Below are 21,871 nucleotides of genomic sequence, written 5' to 3'. Positions count from 1 at the left end.
GGAGGGATGGAAAGTGGGTTTCCACATGTACTCAGTTTTTTTTTCCCTTCCCCTGGTGTAAATAGTCGTGGCACAACAGAAATAAATGAATTAACAATACGTTTTAAAATAACGGTGGGTTGATGAATAAAAATTATTTTCAGGAGCTCAAAGTAAACACATCAAAAAAATAACTTAGCAAGAATCAACTTTCATCACTCTTTGTCGAGCTATAGACTAAAGCGACATTAGGTTTAATTCATTTCAAGTTGACTAAAAAAAATTAATGTTATCATAACACGTGGTAGAAGCCACAAAAGCTGTTCATGTGATGTTTTCGCTATCTCCCTTGCAAAACAAATAATGAAACTCGTTTCACAGGAGTCGGGGTGGGTTTATGCCGAATTTGACTCAAGTGAATGCCACGTGCAATACATTACGTGATATGCACTTGCACCACCACAGTGGACCTTAGCTTAATTTTAAGGCTGTGTTCACGTGGCATGTGACGATTGCTTAAAAATCTTGATTGTTATTCAAAACATTTCCGAACACTTTACTCCACCCTAACTCTGATGGGCTGCGGCTCCAGTGAATGTACATGTACACATTACGAAGTTCATCCGAGTGAGCGAATACAGTGTTGTTAACGTTATACCCCCGTGATGAGAGGCTTAAGCGGCCATTCTGTTAAGTCACGTAAATTAAGTGATGCAATGTGAATCCACCCTAAGTTAAACAAAATTAATTGAAGTGCAATATTGCTATGTTGCCAGCAACGTGTAATGTTAATATTTTCAACAACAATTAAAAATAACACTTAAACAAGAACAATGATGAAGCCAACAACAACACCACCACCAAATGAATGGGAATTTAACAGTAACAATTCAAGGAACAATAATGATGTATCCAATTATAACGATTATAGCCAAGTTAATGATATTGATGACGATCTGAAAATTAGATGCCAAGTTTCCGCTGTCAGCCAGGCAAGCGCCGACAATAGGTGGCACCTAGGTTGTTAATTAGTGGTGATTTGCCACACGTTTTTCACAGCCCCAATCTCCGCCACGAAGCGCAGCCTAGCAGCAATCAAGCGGCCTGTTTCCATGGAAACCATGGCAGTCCCAAGACGGTCTGGCACGGAAGCACGACCCCGTGGGGTGAAGCGGCACTGGAGGGGCACGCCAAGCACGGATATTGAGGCTGGGTTATCGCTTGCAGCAGTCGGCTTTGCTTGCCACTGGGACAGTTTGCAGAGTCGACGGCTCGAATCACATCAGGGCCAACTTGAATTTTTCATCTCCAATTTGATGTCATGATACGAAGAAACGTCTAATTTGGAACTCTCCAGCGAGCAGTGGATCACCCTGTATCAGAGAACGGCCGTGGCAGATGATGTCACAGGCAGACTACTGTGAGCGCATCTTCATAAGCAGAAGCACACATTTTATATTCTCTGTTAAGAGTGTTTGTTGAATGTCAATCAAACCATATATTTTATTCACAGAGCAAGAATAAGATACATTAACTAAACACTCGAATTTAGTGGTGGGTTTTTTTGTAGTCACTGATAATTATACTTTCATTGAAAAAAGTGGTTTTAGTCACTAGTGGCTGACTGCCTGGATTCAAACCCAGGTTTTCAACCATGCCGCTCATGGTCCTGAACTGGGAGCTAACCAGCCACCTCAAGACCCGTATTTGTAAAGTGTATACGTCTACATTGAACCAAAGGGCACCATCTGTTGTGAAATGGAGGATGACAATCTTGACATCATTTGCAAGAGGTTATTGTTTGCCAATGGCATTGCCCAAGTCAACAATGAGAACATTACCTGTAAGTGCATTTAGGAGATAATTAATTGTGCCTATGTAACCATATATAAATTATATAGATGCTTGTTACAGAACTTAATAAAACATTTACACGCATGTGCAAACACATGCCTATCAAGGGGATATACATGCCTATTTGTACATACATTTGCAAATAATTTCACGCGTTAGATGAACTGCGAAAATTAAGTTAGAGCAAACAATGCCATCATTTAAGCATCATATCTTGTTTAAAATAAACAGAAGTTTACCAAATAAAATAATATTATTTTAAAATCGACAGACATTCGTGGATTTTTACAGGACTGGGTGTACTCATGCATTTTTCTAAGTTTCTTGTCTTTGAGTTATTCTCCTGCTGAATTACAGAGCAGCTTTTAACGAGCAGAATCTCAATTTAAAAGTCATGCGTCATAATTCCCAATCGTGCCATTGACTCGGATAGCACAATTGGGATAGATTTGGTGATAAAATAAAAAAAGCCATAAAGTCAAACCGTCTCCCTGTTATAAGGGAACAATGGGGGGGCAGTGATCATCTCCATTTGTAGGCCAAAGCCATTTGGTGGAAATTCCACATGCATATTCTGGAGGCCATTATTTCCCTTGTTGACTCCCCCCTCAAGGGGATATACATTTTATCGATCCTGTAAAATCATGGGCTGGCTACATCAGGTGAAATGCAAAAATGTATGTTCGAACTATAGCTTAAACCTAATGTTTTTGTATGTATTTTACTCAACTCAAAAATTATATTTAAATGTTAATGTGTCATTTTGATCAATTCTAGATGCTCTCGTATTATATTAGGTTTGTAGACTGTTGTTATTGACCTCAAGACAGGTTTGCTATATTGCTTTGTTTGATCAAGGTCTCAATGGGCTCACACATCGTAAAAAAATAGCAATGATTGAATGATCCCCCACCCCAAATTAAACGTGCTTGCGATTCGTCTGCTATAATCCATGCATATATTCACCTTTGTCTTCAAAAGCGGCAAAGTCAAAGCCCTCAGCGTCGGCCTCGGACAGTTTCAGCTTTTGCAGGTATGTCTGCGGGGGGGGGGGGGTCACACACAGGGAAAAGTGCACTCCACTACATTCGAACGCAATGCACAAACCACTGCTCCCCATATTATATTTGATGCAAACGTTTTCAATTATGTAATATGTGGTCAAACCGTTTAAGACAGATGGCATCGACAGTTTTAAATGACTGCTGTGTCCACATCAAAATTCAATATGCCACGTGCAAATACCATTGTACTTTGACACTGTATGTAAATAATGTGCCATGCTGTATTGCACTGCGCGATTGTGTTGTGTTACACGAGGGTGAGCGCCAGGATTGTGATTGCGCATGCGGTGGGCGATGGAGCAGGACTAACGGGAGCCCGGCGGTGCGGCACAGATGCCGACACCACACGTACAAACTTGCAGTACACACCCATAAACATATGCACACACTCTCACAAAACGCATACAAAGACAAAGACCCCCCCCCATTTAGTCTGAACAGAGTTTAAGAACAAGTGTTGTTAGTGAGCGCCGATGAAGACCGGCATGGCACACAAAGGTGGGGTGGGGTGGCCAGCACCACGCCCAGCCACCTTTCTCCCTCATGGCGATGATTACACACCATACCAATAACTAATTTGAGGCCGAGTCGACCTAGGGAATCCCCAGAACTGGTTCAGATAATCGTCACTGGTCTTGGCCGTGAGTGTGATCGTAGCGCAGCGCGCCAAATGCTGCAGTGCCCCTCTCCATATACACACACACAGAAGGACATACATACATACATGGGTAGGCACAATTTTGCACCACATAAATTCACTCAAGAGACAAAAATCCAGACATCTATATCCAGCACACAGGGCACGTACACAAAAGACAGAGATCCCTCATATACACTTTTACAGGCTGTTGAAGCAAGTGCTGTTAGTGAGCACATTTTAAGGTCAGCACAACACACAAGGGGATGTATTGAAAGCACAAAGACTGACCACCTTCATCTCCCCTGTTCTATTTTTTGCACACCACACCAGACACTAATTTTAGGTTGAGCCAGACTAGGAGAAGTCCAGAGACAGTTTCCTATCACACACAACTGAGGTTAGCTATGGTCGGGTATTTAATGGAGGCTGCCGAGTTCATAGAGCAGGGCTATAACCGCTACACCACTGCTCAAACACAAAAGACAAAGACCCCCCCCCCCCCCCATAGCTTTAATAGACTATTGGGGCAAGTGCTGTTCACGAGCACCTATGAAATCTGGCAAGACACTTGAGGAGGGGTGCCAGCACCATGCCCGACTGCCTTTGTCTCCCCAGTGGCAAGGTTTACACACCACACCAGGTACTCATTTGAGGCCGAGTCGACCTTGGCGAGGCCCAGGACCGGTTCAGATAATCGTCACTTGTGTTGGCTGTGAGCAGGAATAAAACTTTGGTTGCTACGCAGCACGTTAAACGTTGCGCCACCACTCCCCACACACAAGACACACTAGCTCACACAAACACATGTGCATACACACGCATGCCACCACACATCCAAATACCGATACACATACAAACATAGACTCACAGACGCATACATAAACACGTGTGCACAAACGTATGCACGTTGGAACATACTGACAAAACACAAACCCACATACACATATTAATACACCTGCATGCATATGCAACACAAAGGGAGTACACATGTACACACCCCACTCACTCAACGACACTGTACACACACACAAACGCATGCACACTCATTCTCTCTCACACACCCAACACAAGGCACGGACACTTACTCTGGAAAGCGCCTGCAGCAGATGGCACAGCCTCTCCTCCACAGGCAAGTCCATGCTGATCGTCTTATAAAGCTCTGTTACAAAAAACCCATCAACAAATGATTATATTTATGACATGGCTGGATGGTTACAAGAAGGGTTAATGCTATGCGGGTCAGAACATTGAGCCAGCTGCAGAGAGATGATGCTCAGTTTGAATCCGAGCAGCCACCCGTGATTAAACCAGGCTCTTAAGTGCAGCGAGCTGATGCTATCAGCCCGGTCACCAATGACTGCACAAAATGTAGCTTAATTCAGGCTGGCCCAGTTTATAGGAATGAATACAACAGAGCCGGGATGTGGTGGAGCAGGCCTGTGATCCAGTGCTCTGTAGGAAGGATGCCACGTGAATCACAGATTTTTTCGAACGCCCAAATCCATGCTGGGCTTGGAGGTGGTTAGGAGATGTCAGTATACAGCAAGTGGTTTTGTGGACCTGTCCGTGTAGACTTTAAGAGCGATATCCCCTTGTATGCATGGCGAGTTCTTTTTCCCCAAGTGCTCACCCTACTTTTCTCCCACATACAAAACACTCTTCAAAAATTATTGCACCTTGTTACAAATTGAGTCTTGAGACTCAAGGAGGCTTTCCTGCAGAACGACACGGCTCCCAAATCAGGACCACACAATGGCCTATCCTTGAAAACCAGAGAGCTCCGCGCAAATGAGCATATGCTCACAGCTGTGTTTACAGTAACACTGTCAGAATTACTGGTAATACTTGGCACTCAGAAAACATGCCAATTCAGCACAGGTGGCCTTGCTATCATTACCAATGCTAATAAAATAACTGTAGCAAATTCGAACGTGACAAAGACGAGTAATTGGATTATTACAATCAGCATTATATCAGATGTCGAGAAATAAAGTGTACAAATTTAGATTTTTACACCTCACGGTTATATTTTTGGAAAAAGAAAAACAACATTTGCACGTTGAAGAAGATGACCTGATGAGGAATACAAACAGGAGAGAAATGCTGAATAAGGAATATGCCATAGCAGGCCGCGTACTTTACTGTAAAAGTCTCGGCTATACAATTTAAGCAGGTTTCGCAAACAAATCCTAATCCAGGCTTTTCTCCTTTTATGCCCCACGTCTCTTCCGAATTTGAAGACAAAAGCTCAAACCCATTTCAAACGCGTCATGTGACAAATGATAGCCTCTAATACGAGCGCCAGTTTTTATGGGAGGGAAGGTTGAAAAACACAAGACGGTATTTATATTTCATTAAGCGAGCAAACTTTAGGAATAGAAGATGCCTCTGTACAATATCAAACGTCCAAATGTTAGGCCGTTTAGAAAAACGTCAAGAGTGAGCACGCCTCGCATTAAGAACGAATGCAGCATTATTAAAATGCGCGATGGTACGCCATACATTAATTTAGGTTTATTGCAGGAAATCATACAGAGACCCCCAGGCCAATTAAGGCAACTGTTCTCGTCCCATATTTAGCGAGGCTTCATTCCTTTACTCATTCTTATTATGGGTCATTGTCACAATAAGTAAGACAAGAGGAATGAGCGAGCCATTTCATAGCGGACACAAATACACAGATCTACACAAAAACGGTAAGTTTAACACCCCGTCGGTAAAAAGGTAGACCACTCGTTCATGTTACGTTCAGGGACGTTCATAAATGAGAAAACGCATCCATTGAGAGGCTACAATCATTATTTTCTTTGTGTGCGTTATGATGCGACATGTTTTTGTTTTGCATTTAAAATAAAATTTTGGATAATGTGTCATATTGATTAATGTGGACCAAAATGCGAGTAGGCAGATTAAAGGGCAAAACATTGCTTTTGTTTTTGCATTTAAATTCTCAAAGTCTGAATTTTCATCGAGCCACCAGATTTATTTGCATTATCATATGAAACAGCTGGTTATTTTCATTATTAAAGATTAATTAAAATCACTTTTATCTCATATGCATATTCATTCACTGTAAACTGATCTCACGCAAATAAATAAAAAACAAATCATTTACCAATGACGGAACAGATAAAAGTGACGTTCTGTTTGCCCCCATTTTAATCATAGCTAAAGGTCACTCGGTTCAATTTGCAAACTGTTTTTAATCGTAGGAACAGGGGAGGAGGAACAAAAAGGAACGCACAAGCAATAAACAAGCACAAACCAAATGAATTCAAAGCACAACAAAAACGCAGCTAGCAACCTTTAAAAAGGTACACTCCCGTATGCACCCACGTGTACACAGACAGACGCACAACGCTACTGTGATCACACGCACGTACACACACACGTGCAGGCGTGTGATCGTACACATCGAAGCAGGGGTGTGTGTGTGTGTTTGCGTGCGTGTTTTTTGGGGAGGGAATACAACCCGAGCCAGAGAAATCTAATTGATGCCATATCTCGCTCTTCCCTCTGCCGCCAAGGGACTGCAGGTTATTTGTCTCCTGTTATTGTTCTGCAGGCCCGGCAATTCAATTAAACGGCAGAAAATTACTTGGGGTCCCATGACACCGGGGTTTTATTATCCGGGACGGCTATCGGAGGCGGCGAGAAGGCAGCTGGTTTCTGCTGAGCAGACAGCACCATTGACCTTTCTCTTTGGCTCGCGCCGCCTTCCAGAGCTGCTGTGAACGGCAGGCATGGGGGGCTGCCTTGCCCACCCTCGCTGGTGCGCGCACTGGACCCGGTACCAATGGCGACTACGCGCGCATTGCGGATGCAAATTTGTTAAAAGGGGCTGCTTCTTGGCCCAAGAGATGCCGTGAGTCACATGCAATTAGAACAAAGTTGCAAATTGTGGCCAGCTTTTCTGGATGGCATGAAAAGTAAAAAAAAATATTTTCAAAACTGGGAGCTGATAAAAGGAGCAATCCATCATTTTTAACATGGTAAGAGAATTATAAACTTTTGTTTCCAACCTTATGATCTTCACTTTTATTATCTAGGCTTCAAGGAAATGAAAATAAACTACCAGAATAAATATACTCCGACTGGATGGTGCTATTATTAGGCTGCTTCACTCATAACAAGAAGTATTTAGAGTTAAAATGCCGATGTGAAGTCGACTTAGCCCATTATCCCAGCCTATTGAGTCAAAATAGATACCACTTTTTTGGGGAAGTCAATGGTGGTTGTCCCAAGGATAAAATATCACCGCCATAAACATGTGGATTTATCCCATTAGCTCAAGAGCCACCAAAAGAAATGAGATCTTCTCACACACACACTCGTTTGAGTAGGGAGGTGCTGCAACACGGAAACTTTTGAATTAATAATAAACCCACGGTTCCATCTCCCCCAGAAAATAATCACAAGCAATAAACCCAGATTGAGGCTTTAACTCCACCATCCATTGGCAGCTGGAATCACGATAGCAAAGAGCATGCCATTAAATCTTGCCAAGACCTGGCCACTCCAAAAGGGAATGAATGAATAAATAAATAAAAGCCACACGGAAAAAAACTGCAAACCTAAAAAAGGCGGTGGTTTATTTCGGAGCCAGGAAAACCGCTGGTGCGGAGAGATAGAATGAGCGAGGATTTATCTGGGTCCGTTTGTGCGCGCCAGTGACACTCCAGGCAGAACCCCAGTGACTCGCGGCTGCCAAAAATACAGATTATGGCTGGGGCATGGCCAGATTGTCCTCTCTTTGGGGAAATTGGAAAAAAAGATGCTGGACAGAACTTCAGTGGTGTGATTGACAAATGGGGGAAAAGAAGTCACAAGCACTAGAGTCTACTGCAGCAAGAGAAGAAAATAAAAGTCTAAAATAAAACCTAGGAGGGCTGCGTTTGGTCAGCCAAACATATTTTTCCTAAGACGCATTCATTTCAGATCAGCTATGCAGCTTGGCTTTAATTAAACAGAGACAAATGGTTTATAGGAAAGTGGAGGGTGGGGAGGGGGGAAAAAAGAAAATTCTTTCCAAGTGCAGCATGAACACTATCCATTAAATTAAAAGCAAAATAATCTTTAATTTTAAAGCTCAGCTTCCGATGCCAGACAACTTAATGGATGTTATTAATGGAATGCATGTACTCGGCTGCTAATGCACAGTTCAAGCAACAGCACAAACACAGAGTTCTAATGAAGGCTGTGCGATGCAAAACGGCTCCAAGTGCCCTCTCTGCTGCTGTGGATTATAGGACGAAGGCAAAAACAAAAAGTACCATTCAATAATCATGTTAGTGCTTGGCGTTGAGTGGCTAAAATAAAGTAGTGATAAATCTTGGGCAGCTAAGTTAAAGGATGGAGCGCTCAAGCTCGGTTGTAAATCCTGCAAGCCGACTTGCAGCAAACCAAAACCTCTCCACGGAACTCTGACAGCATCTGCGTGCGCACGGCACCCCCTACTGTTCAGATGCAACAGTCCAGGTCACACTCAAGTGAGACGTAAATTACGAAGCCAGGGGTTGGCAACCAGCGGCTCAAAAGCCGCATGCTTCGTGACGTGGCTCTTGAATTTGAGTTCTTTTTTTTAAGAATCCGAAAATATTGCCTATTCTTGTTAGTTTGGTTGCCGACCCCTGGACTAAGCAAAGGTAATTTTTTTTATTGTTCGCGATTTTTCTTTTTATTAGTGAAAACTTTGCACAGATATTATTTTTTATATTCTATCTGGCATAAAACTATTCATTACATTTCCTGCCATGACCTGATGAAATGACAATGCTCTAGGTCATGATTCAATTAAAAAATAAATCATTAGTTGTCCCTGTGGTGCATGTGGAATCTGTCCAGGCTGCAGGATTTCAATGGAGTTGCTGAATTTCCTTCAATAACATAACTTGTGAAAAAATGTATTCTCACGTGCACGATTCGATACTTGTATTGTGAACGCGAGCATTTGATCTCCATTAATGAATTGTTACATGGCAACAGCAAAACCTCATGTAAGAAAATTTTTCAGGAAGATCCTGTATGGAATATCTGGCCAATTCCTATTGGAGTATTGAGAAAACTCACACAATTTAGAGATTAGCATTCCAAATGAAAACTTATATTGGTCGGCAACCTGTTTTCTGTACTGCCTCCTCATTGATAATCATTTGTTTATTTTTTATTATAAAGCACATGATACAGCGCTGCATCTAAGAGCACCTTACATCACATTTCATGTCAGAAATTTGAAATGGGAACCCCCCCCCCCCCCCCCAGTGGCAGCTGCCCCTGTAGGCACAAGGTGACTCAGCAACAAGCAGCTATCAGTCTGCCAGTAGTGGTGACAATGATTGCTATGTATAATTCCAATTGAGTAAGCTGCAGAGGATTTTAGCATTTGGCATATTTGGATCCGACACCAGAGCGCAATGGCCTAATCTTACGAATGACATCAGTTGATCTTGTGCCCGCTGTCACGCAGCGTATGTTATTCTGTTTATTACACCTGGAGTAATAATCAGGGCAACCTCTGGGTTCGAAACGTGAAACACTGCAACGAGCAGCGAACGCGTAACCGCGAGGCCATGTCACCGACCCACAAGGCTCACTCAGCATGATTCATCAACCTCAATTCTAACTCAGTGAATTAGTGGCATGTACCACAATTAGTCATGTGATACAGAAACTTGTTCTGTGATTGGAATAAAGCATCTTGCTGATGGCCAACAGTAATGAGCAAGTTAATAACATTTAATTATACTATGCTCTTTATTTATTACCACAACCATTAAAATGGTTTGAACATGTTACTGCCATGGTCTGTACTCAAACTCACAAAATTAATCATCTTATACCAACTCACTGTCTTCCCTTTCACCTCCACTTTCCTTCCTCTGCTGGATGTAGCCTCTTCTCTTCTGCTGCCACTGTAGGCTGGAATGATTTTTCACAGGCCATCTGCGCAGTCGACTCCCTGTCCCTGTTCAAGTTCAGACTCAATACTTTTTTCTTCTCCTTTCTCCTCTGCCTATTTATCTTTCATATATTAAACACAAGTATGCTTAACTCAACATGTAGGTTTTGATAACCGATATTTAAATGTGTTGACTTTTGCTTTAGGCTATTTAATCTGGTCAAAATTTGTGTCAGTAAATAGCCTGCGCCACCCGACATAGCCAAACAATTCAAATGATCACACGTGTGCAAGAGTTTACCGCTCCAAATATTGTTTCAGTTGACCTGTAAGCTGAAGGACAATTCTCACAAACAAATGTAGCAACTGTATCCAAGACATGTACACGTGGCAATTTCATTTGTTTGGCTATGTCCGGTGGTGGAGGGTCGTAACGAGACAAACTTAGCCAGACCATTACGTGGCCCAACCCAAAAATATATTGTATATGCCACCTTTTTCCCCCCATAATGATGCACATGAACCAAGTGGAAATTTTCCACCACTGGGTCAGGGTTGCTAACGGATCTGAGCCAATGGCCCGACTACTACTCCCTTATCTATAGGAATGAGTTCATCATCATTAAAAGTCATAATTTAACTGTCATTTGCCCAAAAGGTTTGACACTATTATCTAGACTGGACTGTGTAGTTGTGACACTTGTACTATGTGTTTTAATCTGTGCTATGAATGGGTAAATATTCTGGAGAGTAAAGTACAATAAAATCTATGAAATATGTTCCTATTAATTAATAGCATTGGCAACGCAAGTCGTATTGTAACATACTAATCAGTCAATTGTAATAATGCTGGAGGTACTATACCAGTTTTCAAAACCAGTTATACTGCACTGTGGCTCATTCACTGACTGTAATCATTGAATGAGCAGATTAGCTTTCGCTAATTGGGCATTTAGAGGGCCTCCACTGCACCTGAACGAGCTGAGGCAGCGCAAATATAAATAGGGCAACACTACCAGTTCAAAATATGGAGCATGTAAGGCATTGTATGCTGTCAGTGTGGTGTACAGAGTCGGCCTAAGTGAACGTAAACATCTTGACTGTGGGCTAAATATATTTTGGGGAATGTTATTTTGCATTTCATTATCGATACGTTTCTTTCGTTCTGACCTTAACAATTTATGGAGAACATAAGCACAGTTAAATTATTATCAACAAAGATGAATGTTTTAGGAAACTCATCGACTCAAGGCTTAGTTGCTTAAGACTTAGATCAGCTTTCAGACATGGCCTGGGCACAATGATAGGCTTGTGTTCATTTTTTATGTTGGGAGTGACTGCCAAATTCCTAGAGACGCCAAATTTGTCTGAAATAAGAGTCGAGGCAATGAAAAGCATGGGAACCACTGATATACTAAAGTGGAACAATTGACAGCACATCCAAAGTCTGAAAAGCAATGCCATGGGACCAACAGCGAATGCAGATCGGATAGTGCAATTTTTTTACTTTTTGCTGACTTTCCCTGCTCACTCGACTACAACTGGTGAAACCACACTGTGCAGACAGGTGCAAGTCCAATAACGTAAAATTACCCTGCTCAAATGAGCAATGGAGCAGTGCTCGTTCATGCTAGTCACCCAAATGGTGTTTGGATTCCAAAATACTGTGAAGGGCACCTGAAGTCCAGTTGCTTTGTGTGTCAGCCACTTGTATAAGAACTGCTTTGTGTTTAGAGTGTCCTTTCCCTGCGCCTTCAATTAGCACGGCTGGCTATGTACGGTGTGAAAGAAATTCAACATACATAAAAAGCCGGCATGTGACAAATCATTCCTGGTGTGCTTTTATCAGTGTCACCATTAGGAGTCACGATTCGATTCAGGAATGTATTATTTGTTGTGTTATTTATAGTGCATTGTTGAGTGTCTCATGTTCTATCTCATGCCATTCCTTTATGCAAACTATATTTGCTTTTAGCGTACAGAAGATGTGCATATCGTCAATTCTTAATTCACAATGTGTGCATTGTGTCAATAAGACCAAAACATCAATCGATATGCTGATGAACTGTTACAATATGAAAAGCAGGGCAACAAATTCCCTTCGACTGTACGTCTATGTTCCTGTGTCTATGATCCCCATTTTCACAACTTCATTTCGATCAGCGTAAAGTATGGTCAAATAAAACTCAACTAAAAAACTAAACTTTTCATTTTACCAGTGTAGGCCCACCTGAGCTACTTAACTCTTTTTCAGAAGCATCCTGGTCCCAAATGAGAGCTCAATGGAGTGGCATATCATGTGGAAATTTATAGCAGCCAAATACTCTAAACACTCGTTTCTCAATTGAGAGAAAACCCAGCGATCGAAGCATGAGTCCCAGCCACAGCCAGCGTTGGTGGCGAGAGAAAAATGCAGGCGACTATGGGGGAGAGAGAACACGCAAACTCCATTATATATAGAACGTGTCAGGGTCGGGATCGAACCCACGACCTCCTTCATACCAGGCGAGGGAGTTAACATCGCCACCCCGGCACCCCTCATCCAGCAGCTAAACTGACAATGGGTTGTACACACAGATAATTGTACAAGCCGTGACGGTGCTCCAATCGGTCGTACCGGACGTGTCGCTGTGCAGCGGGGCGAGCGACCGGCGCACGCGGCCTCGCACGAAGCTCGAGCGACGCCTCTGCTTGGTGTCGTTTGGCAGCGTGCATTTGCCCTCTTCCTCTGCCACCTCCGCATCCAATGCCACTTCTTTCACGCGCGCGCACACACACGGCGACGACGATAAATGTCACTATGCACGGTTCACGTGTACGCATTATTGTAATGCAAGTAGAGTAATGCCCCGGTTTACGTCGGGGATGCGTTCCTGAAAGGTGCCACGACGGTTATCGAAACGACGTAAATTAAAGCGATTAACAATGTGGGCGGTGGAGGCAAAGGCCGAGAGGCGATGGATAACGAGAAAGGATGGATGCTGCTGTTGGCGGCATAAGGGTGGGGGTTGAGGCGATGCAAATCGAGTAGCGGTCGGTATAACACAAGGGCTTTCGCGCCAATATTATCCACAAGAGGCTTTTTTGGGTTATATGGCGTAAATTTACGTAATTTACGTGATCTAACCCAAACCTCTATCGAGTAGCGGTATAAATATTTATGAAACAACGTAAAGAAAGGTGAGATGTAAATCAGGGTATTACTGCTGTTTTTGAAATGTAATGAATGGCATTTTTATAATGCGTTAGCACACTATGCTACGGGCCTGGTAATCGGAGTTTGAATTGCGGCCACAGTAAACATCAGCGGTGAGTGGTATATGTACTGGTTGTCATCCAGCAGTGGATTGATTGACAGCAGAATATTTACTCCGGAAAGCCTCAATGGGCCTAAAGACTCTCGCGGAGTGTCCTGCTTTGTGATGTTTGGCCAATTCCATTAAGAAGTGGTTGTGTGAGAAGATACCAAAGTACAGTAAAACCTTGGATTGCGAGCATAATTTGTTCCGGAAATGTGCTTGTAATCCAAAGCGTACTCGTATATCACAGCACTCGTATATCAGTTGTGATCACGTGACACTCGGCAGACAAAGCGTATACACGTACTGCTCGTATTGCAAGACCTCGCTCGTTTATCAAATTAATATTTATTTAAAAATTTTGCTCGTCTTGCAAAACACTCGCAGACCAAGTTACTCTGAATCCAAGGTTTTACTGTACCAGGAAAAAAACCTACATGACAGAATAACAAAACACTGCATATATGTTAACCAAAAAATGCATTGTTATGCTGCCATGTGACTTTTCAAAGCCTGCAACACTTGGTGATCATGGACAATCCAAGCACTAATTGGACTCGACCCTGCTTAGCTTCTAAAATATGACAAGACCAGGCACATCAGGATGATTTAGTTTTCCTTAACTCCGTATAGCCGATCAGAAGGCATGGGTTAGAAAATATACGTTTGTCCGTTAATTCATTCACATTCGTACAATAGTTAAGATAATCCTTTCCTCAGATGTACAAGGCCAGGAATCAAAACCAAGTAGCCAGGATTGCAGTTAAGTGTTCCACGTCTTATGCTATCAATCCCTCTATCACATGCGACAAAAATCCTCTTGTATACTGTGCAAAGATTGTTAGGACAAGTGCTGTTAGCGAGCACCTATTAATGCCTGACGCTTACAACACCACACCTCATTTAAAGCTAAATTTACCTAGTTCTGATTGATATATTACTCATCACCTCAGCTGTCATTCACGGTGGCTGGGAATCAAACTCGGGTAGCCAGGTTTGTAGCAGTGTGCTAATTACTATACCACCTCTGCTCACAATCATAACTGTGCACCATAACGTAAGATGGGTAGGGGAATCAAGTCGTTCGGCAGTACAGCATGTAGTATAAGCAAGCCTGACCAAGGTACTTCGCGAGCAGAAATGATGGCAATCAAGCATATTGTGACAAAATGGCAGCTAAGGAATGGATTGCACCTGAGAGGGCATCCACCGTGGGAGATGGAGAGATGAAATCGGTTCGTGTGCAGGTGCTATGTGAATTATTACATTGCAGGATCGTGAACAATACTGGTGACTTGGCGAGTTCTATATCCAGCCGAGGATTAACTATGGATGATGATAGCAAGGCTACAGATGTATCTGTACAGTGTTGAACCCTCATATGTGTGGGGTTCCTCCAGGCACTAGTTCGTCCAACAAGCAAAAATATTCACAAATGAACTGGCCAAACGGTCCACGTAGAATCCTCCTGGGACGATCTCGAGCGAGGTTTTTCTGGTTAAATTAAATATTAATAGTAATCCATATTACTGTGTGCCTTGCAAAATAGGGCAATGCCAATCGGTGCTCATGCTTTATTTAGAACAGTGAAAGCCCATTCATTGAGGTGCAATGTTGCTTTTGGCAAACAGTTCTGGCTGTAATAAATACTCGTCGTATACTAGATTTAAAGCTACATGAATCCATTTGAAATTCAACGCCTCTTTTTGTACACCAGACCTCTCTATCAGGTGTCAATAAAACAAATTGCGACGCAACTGGTTGAAAGCCGATTAATTATTTCTGTGGGGGGGAAAAAACAAATCTCAGCGCAAGCACATCAGATCCCAACACACACACCAAAGAGGAATTATTTTAAGTCACTTCTGTCTGCGACAGATTTGAACTCCGATACAACCAGTCGGTGGATGTCCAGAATGCTAACCAAGGTATACTGTATTGTGTAAAAACGAATTTTAAAACACTACAGTGAAAACACCAAGTGCTTTGTTTTAAATTTTGAAGCTGGCTAACATCTGGATCATGTCCAAAAGTAATGATCAAATTTTATCAACGGTAAGTAAGCAATCAAATTGCTTCAATGAAATTCCACACCTTGGGTTGCCTTCACAATTACGTAATAAAACATTATAAATCTAACTTAAATGTAACAAACATTACCCGTTCTGATGGTGAAAAATTTAAAGCTTACTTTTCTCTGTGCAAACTAACATTTCAAAAATGACGATTGTGTTTGATACATTATGCTCACCTATTTTTTCCAATGAATTGTCCATCTTGCTTCGTTTAACTTCATTCAAATCCTAAACACAACCATTGTGAAGGCAGTAACACCATAACTTAATACACATGAATGCATAATAATCCAATACATTTGGTATTCACGCCATTCTTATCACGAAGGTGCTGTTTCACAGGTGGATATAGTCTGCCAGTTGGGAGCAATGTTGCCACGTGTAATACGATTCGAGAAATTTTCGGGTATTTTTTTCTAATTTGGCAAATTCGGATGACAACGCCAGGACATATTATTGGCCTCCTTGTTTATGGAATCTTTAGCGTACACTGTAAAGCAGATGGCGTAAAATCGTATAGTTAATACACCCACAGGTAATAACCAGTACGGCCTGCCAGATTTGAACCACGAACCTCTGCAACAAGTGGTGAAATCGCTACCACTTGGCCATGTCACTGCCTAAACTGTATAAGACATTGAACGACGCATGTAAGTTTGTATTGACAGAGCTCACCTCTTTAGATGAATCTTCAAATTTCTTTTTAGTTCTGCAAGAAAAATGTGAATGTGTTAATCTAACTCAACATGTGATATTTGAAATAATCATGGCTGTGCATTAAATGACTACGCACCCCATACATTTAAGAAGGAAAAATGTAATGCTTTCTGTGAAGGGCAGTCAAAAAGGCTCGATTACAATGTATATTTACAAAGCACCACTCCCATCATGTACAATATTCTATTACAAATGAGTCCGTCCCATCAGTAGAAATATCGAGGTACTGTAGAGGAGAGGCCACGGCAGTGGCATTACACTGCAGTCTGCATGACTGCCATCTATGTGGGAATTTATAGCATCAGCCAAATTATCAAAACACACGTTTCTCAACATGAATGGTAAAACCGGAGGATCATTCGAAAAATCTATGCGACCACGGGGGAAGCATGGAAACTCCAAATATACAGGCGTCAGGGTCGGGATTGAACCCACGACCTCCTGCATACCAGGCGAGGGGGATAACGCTTCGCCACCACAGCGCCCTGTCAAGTCTAATGTAAAGGACTGGTACTCGTAGGAACCTCTTGGTTACACCAGCTCACAGGGGATTATTGTGTCCGTCCGTCGTGCATCCAAAAATGGAAGGGGTGGGGCTGGGTGTAGAGGGGAGGGGCTGGGTGCGGAGGGTGGGGCTGGGTAGGGAAGGGCTGGTCACCCCATGGTGCCCTTATAAAACTCAACGTTTAACCTACTCACGCTGGCTTGTGCCCGCCCTCAGGTCGGCCATATTTGCGGAATACACCACGCCGCCGTTGACCCTGGCCATTGACTGAGCAACCCAACGTTCTTACCAGCTTCCTCCGCAGGAATGTGTTTAACAGATAAGCACAACCCAAGAGATGTGATTGGACACACACATGGTCAATTATCATAAGAAATTGTGAAACCCACTGCTGAATGACGACCACCACCACACCACTCTCGATCCAGCAATGTGATAAAGCAAACGAATTTTTTTTGATCAGGTAAAGCCCACTGAGCTATAGTGGCTTATCATGTGGAAATATATAGCAGCCAAACTCTAAAACCGGAAGACCTGGAACCGGAGGACGGAAAAAAATCCACACCACCACAGAGAAAACATGCAAACTCCAAATATACAGGCATCATTGTCGAGATCGAAACTCACGACCTCCTGCATAACAGGCGAGGGAGGTAACATCTTGGCACCGTGGCACCCCTGCACATTAATTGATGTAATCACTCCATCTCCGTGGTGTTTGTCCTCTTTGACTATGGCATATCATTGGATACAAATACATGTACAATAGTCATTCACAAACATTTTGGTGGCCAAACTCCCACATGATGAAATGTAAATTGTTATTTTTAAACACCTAGGCTTTCGCGAGCAATATTATTCTAAGGTTTTTGGGTTGGATCGCGTAAGTATAAACGTGTCGTAACTCTCTACCACCTAACACAGCCAGTAAGGTTCGTCAAGTACACAAAATGCCCCAATTCGTTACTTCAGCCCACCAATGTGTTGGGAGAGTAAATCCACAACATTTACAATTTGAGTACAACGTTTCGCTGGTAATTACATCCAGCATCATCGGGCGATTTTGTCAAGATTATTCTCCAACACACCGGTGGGCTGAAGTAGTAACTAATTGGCACGTTTCGTTTTCGTGACATTTTCCAATTGCGGAGGAACCACAACAGACACACTGTAAAGCAGCAAGCCGATGCAAACAACTGCCCAAACTCTTCGGTCCTCTATACAGGGTGATTCAAAAAGATGGACCCGATTTGAAATCGATATACAGTATCTCTGAAATTGGGTCCATCTTTTTGAAACACCCTGTATTATAGTATTGTTTTCAGCCAATTCACGTTTACACACGTGGGAAGAAACCGGTGCATCCGCAGAGCAACACTATCCGGTACATAAGGGACAGACGGTATTAGTCCGCACTTTCCTGTACTACACTCTGCCGACAAGCCAGGGAATGGCACCTTCTCGACGGCCACGCGAAGGGAGTTTCACAACATTTGCGTGCTGATCCACCAACCCCGGCCTCCTCCAGTGCTGGATTACAGGCGACGTGCATCACAGCCGCCACCGCCCGGCCGATGAACTTGAGACGTGTGATTGAGGTGATAAGGCAGTAAAGGAACCCAACGACCTTAAAGCGTCTTAAATAAAACAATTCTTCATGCTTAGATAATGTACTGTATATTGCTCTTAGTAATGTCGTATCCAACACACTCAAAACCTGGGCCAAACTCGCTTAAGTTGACACAGCCGCTAACGCTTATCAACACCACTACAGCTTTAACTGCACGTCTAAATTAAAACGTTTAAACACGTAACAACTGTTCATTGGTATACAGCACTAACCAACGCCTTTAACATCTTGCGCACTGCAATGCACCTCAACAATTAACAACAAATAAACCACCTGTAGCTTACAAGATAAATATCCCCTATAGCTTTAAAAGAACGTGGTAACAAGGGCTGCTAGCGAGCACCTACGAAGACCGACACGGCACGCGAGAGGGTGGTTAACCAACACTCCGCCCGACCGCCTTTGCCTCCCCACTGGCGATCGAGACACCGCACCAGGTACTCATTTGAGGCCGAGTCGACCTAGGAGAGGCCCGGTTCAAATAATCGTCACTGGCGAAACCCGGATCGCCGGGTTCGTAGCGCAAGCGCGATAACCACGACACTACCGCTGCTCAGCATCGTGACAACAATTCCCCGTGACTGTCAGAGCGAGTGCAGTTACCGAATTAGGCACCAATGAAGGCCACCATCCTTACACACACAACACACAGGCGCCAATTAAAGTGGCCGCCTAATGAAACAATCGACGGTGAGCCACGAGAGACGAGCCGGGGCTGCGCGAGTGAGAGAGAGAGGCGAGAGGGGGCGAGAGGGAGCCGTGCCTCTCTGTCGACGCGGAGAGACCGTCCGCTCCAAACGCCGCGCTCTGCTTCATAGCCTCCGCCATTGCTTTTATTTTCCCGCCAAAAATCGAGCCGTCGCCCCCCCCCCCCGGTCACGTGGTCGGTGACGTACTTGCCGGTGGAGGTTGGGAGGCCATGCCAGGTTAGAGGTTTCTTTTTCATTCTTTGGGTCTTTCGGTAAAGCCACGTGGATAGAATAATAATAATTAAAATATCACGACGTTTCGATCGCAACATAAGCAATCGTCATCAGGTGAAAAAATAATATGTGGGTTTACCGAAAGACCCAAAGAATATTAATTCCTGCAGTCACGAAAGCTTTAAGTCAAGATTTTTTTTTATCTCGGATTGTTGTGATTCGCTGCTGTTATAGAATCTGAACAAATTTTTTTTTACTGCAGTTGCGCGTCAGAACGTTACAGCAACAAACAATGCTAAAATAGTATTTGCTTTCTTGGTTCTTTAGGTAAAATCACGTAGAAGGTAAATAATAAAGTAATAGAAATAAAATAAAAAACGCCACTTTTTTCAAATTTTCTTGCTGTGGTTTTCCTACCTGATGATGATTGCTTGTGTTGCAATCGAAACGTCGTGAGAATTTTATTGTTTTCTTTTTATTATTTTATTATTTCCCTTCTACGTGACTTTACCGAAAGAACCAAGAATATGAATCCCTGCAGTCACGAAAGCTTTATATCGAAAAATATTATTGTTGAGTGCAAAGTATCGGAAGGGTAAATACATCACTTTCCAAAATACAAATAAAAGGGTTTTTTTTCATTGAAAAATCGGAACACGTTTGTCAATAACACTCTGTGGCCTTAAAATGAAAATATATAATATACGACGTTTCAGGCAATGACCCTTCACAGCACATTAGACAATGTAATTATCACCAGGTAAACAATGGTGTAAAGTGAAGTCTCCCAACTATTACTCTATCTGTCCTCTATGGACTACGAAGAAGGCCCATTGCCAGAAACGTCGACTTATTTCTCTCTTGTTGAAGGAGTTTTATCGACGAATGCTTTGAGATTCCATAGTAGGCAAGAATACGTTTTACTCTTTATGGCAATAAAACAGGTGTTAGTTTCTGACAACCTAAAATCGCTGCTAGCTAAAGGGATGACCTTCGCAGTTACCCCTAAACAACATATCCCAGTGGATGATATAATCTCCCAGGTCGATGTAGACCTCAAAGGCTTGGGACACATCCAGACAGACGTTGCTAGAGCTGAAATTACCACTGTCCTCAAAAATGCCAAGAACCCCATGAGCGCTCTAAACTCGCAAATCTGAAAAAGAGGGATGACATAGTCATCCTCTCAGCCGACAAGGGTATTGCCACTCATCATGGATAAAACCACATTGAACAACAAAATCTAGGACCTTCTCAATGATGGTAGCTACTCCAAAATCAATAAAGATCATACTAACAGTCTGACTACAAAAACTAACAATATCATTACCAGTTCGACTTCTCTAATCGAACCAGTCAAACGGCTCTCCCTAAAACCTTTGGCTGCTAGACCACCCAGATTCTATGGTCTTCCTAAGATCCATAAAGAAGGCACTCCACTTCGGCCCATCATGTCCGCCATCAACTCACCTACCTAGAAACTGGCCCGTTTTCTGTCTGATACCTTGCTTTCACTGATAAGACTACCTCAGCAGAACTTAACTCAGCTCACTTGGTCTCTCTAATCAAGGACATTTCACTGTCCCCAGATGATTTTCTCGTCAGCTTTGATGTGGTTTCACTGTTCACCAAGGTTCCAGTACCTGACACCATAGCAATAATTGAAGACTTAGTCCAACATGGACTGAACCCTGATGTTCTTACTCTGGTTAGGCACTGCCTTACCAACACGTACTTCACCTGGAATGGTACTTGTTACCAGTGATAGCGAATGTTTTCATGGAGAAATTTAAAACAGATGCCATCCGGACATCCACCCTACGTCCTTCCTTGTGGAAGAGATATGTGGATGACACTTTCGTCATTTGGCCACATGGCCTGCCAGCATTGAACCAATTTCTCAACCACATTAACTCCATCCACCCATCCATCAAATTCACCATGGAAGTGGAGAAGGATGGTATGCTACCATTCCTGGATGTTTTGTTTGAGAAGAAACCTGATGGCTCTTTGGGACACTCTGTCTACAGGAAAGCCACCCACACAGATTCATATCTGAAACCTGATTCCCACCACCATCCGGCACAGAATAATTCCCTCATCAAAACACTACACCATATGGCCCACTGCATCTCTGACCAACACCACCTAGCCAATGAATTGGAACACGTGCACCAGGCCCTTAAGGTTAATGGATATTCGGACTGTATTATCCACAAAGCTGTTTCTCCAAACATGGAGAAACATGGAGAAACAACCCCCTGAGACTCCGGTCAAAACCATCACG

General features: G+C 42.9%; 1 protein-coding gene and 1 long non-coding RNA gene across 2 annotated transcripts in view; one reads left to right on the top strand and one right to left on the bottom strand.

Moving 5' to 3' along the window:
* Positions 1–19,511, bottom strand: part of DSN1 (DSN1 component of MIS12 kinetochore complex) — a 61,872-nt gene extending 42,361 nt beyond the window's left edge. The window contains exons 1-6 of the mRNA XM_078865582.1: positions 19,425–19,511; positions 16,485–16,518; positions 15,986–16,037; positions 13,053–13,190; positions 4,623–4,696; positions 2,800–2,872 (exon numbers count right to left, since the gene is read on the bottom strand). Coding sequence (XP_078721708.1) covers positions 2,800–2,872; positions 4,623–4,696; positions 13,053–13,190; positions 15,986–16,037; positions 16,485–16,518; positions 19,425–19,489 — 436 coding nt within the window. The 5' untranslated portion in view covers positions 19,490–19,511. The remainder of the gene's footprint in view (positions 1–2,799; positions 2,873–4,622; positions 4,697–13,052; positions 13,191–15,985; positions 16,038–16,484; positions 16,519–19,424) is intronic.
* LOC144937947 (uncharacterized) lies at positions 1,383–3,184 on the top strand. The gene is made up of 3 exons (XR_013637799.1): positions 1,383–1,399; positions 2,815–2,866; positions 3,154–3,184. It is a non-coding gene; the product is annotated as an uncharacterized LOC144937947 (long non-coding RNA).
* Positions 19,512–21,871: the final 2,360 nt, after the last annotated feature.

The sequence above is a fragment of the Lampetra fluviatilis genome, chromosome 20, assembly GCF_964198595.1.
Source record: "Lampetra fluviatilis chromosome 20, kcLamFluv1.1, whole genome shotgun sequence".
Classification (NCBI taxonomy): domain Eukaryota; kingdom Metazoa; phylum Chordata; class Hyperoartia; order Petromyzontiformes; family Petromyzontidae; genus Lampetra; species Lampetra fluviatilis.
The sequence above is the reverse complement of the archived record's forward strand: the minus strand, read 5'-3'. Positions and strand labels throughout refer to the sequence as shown.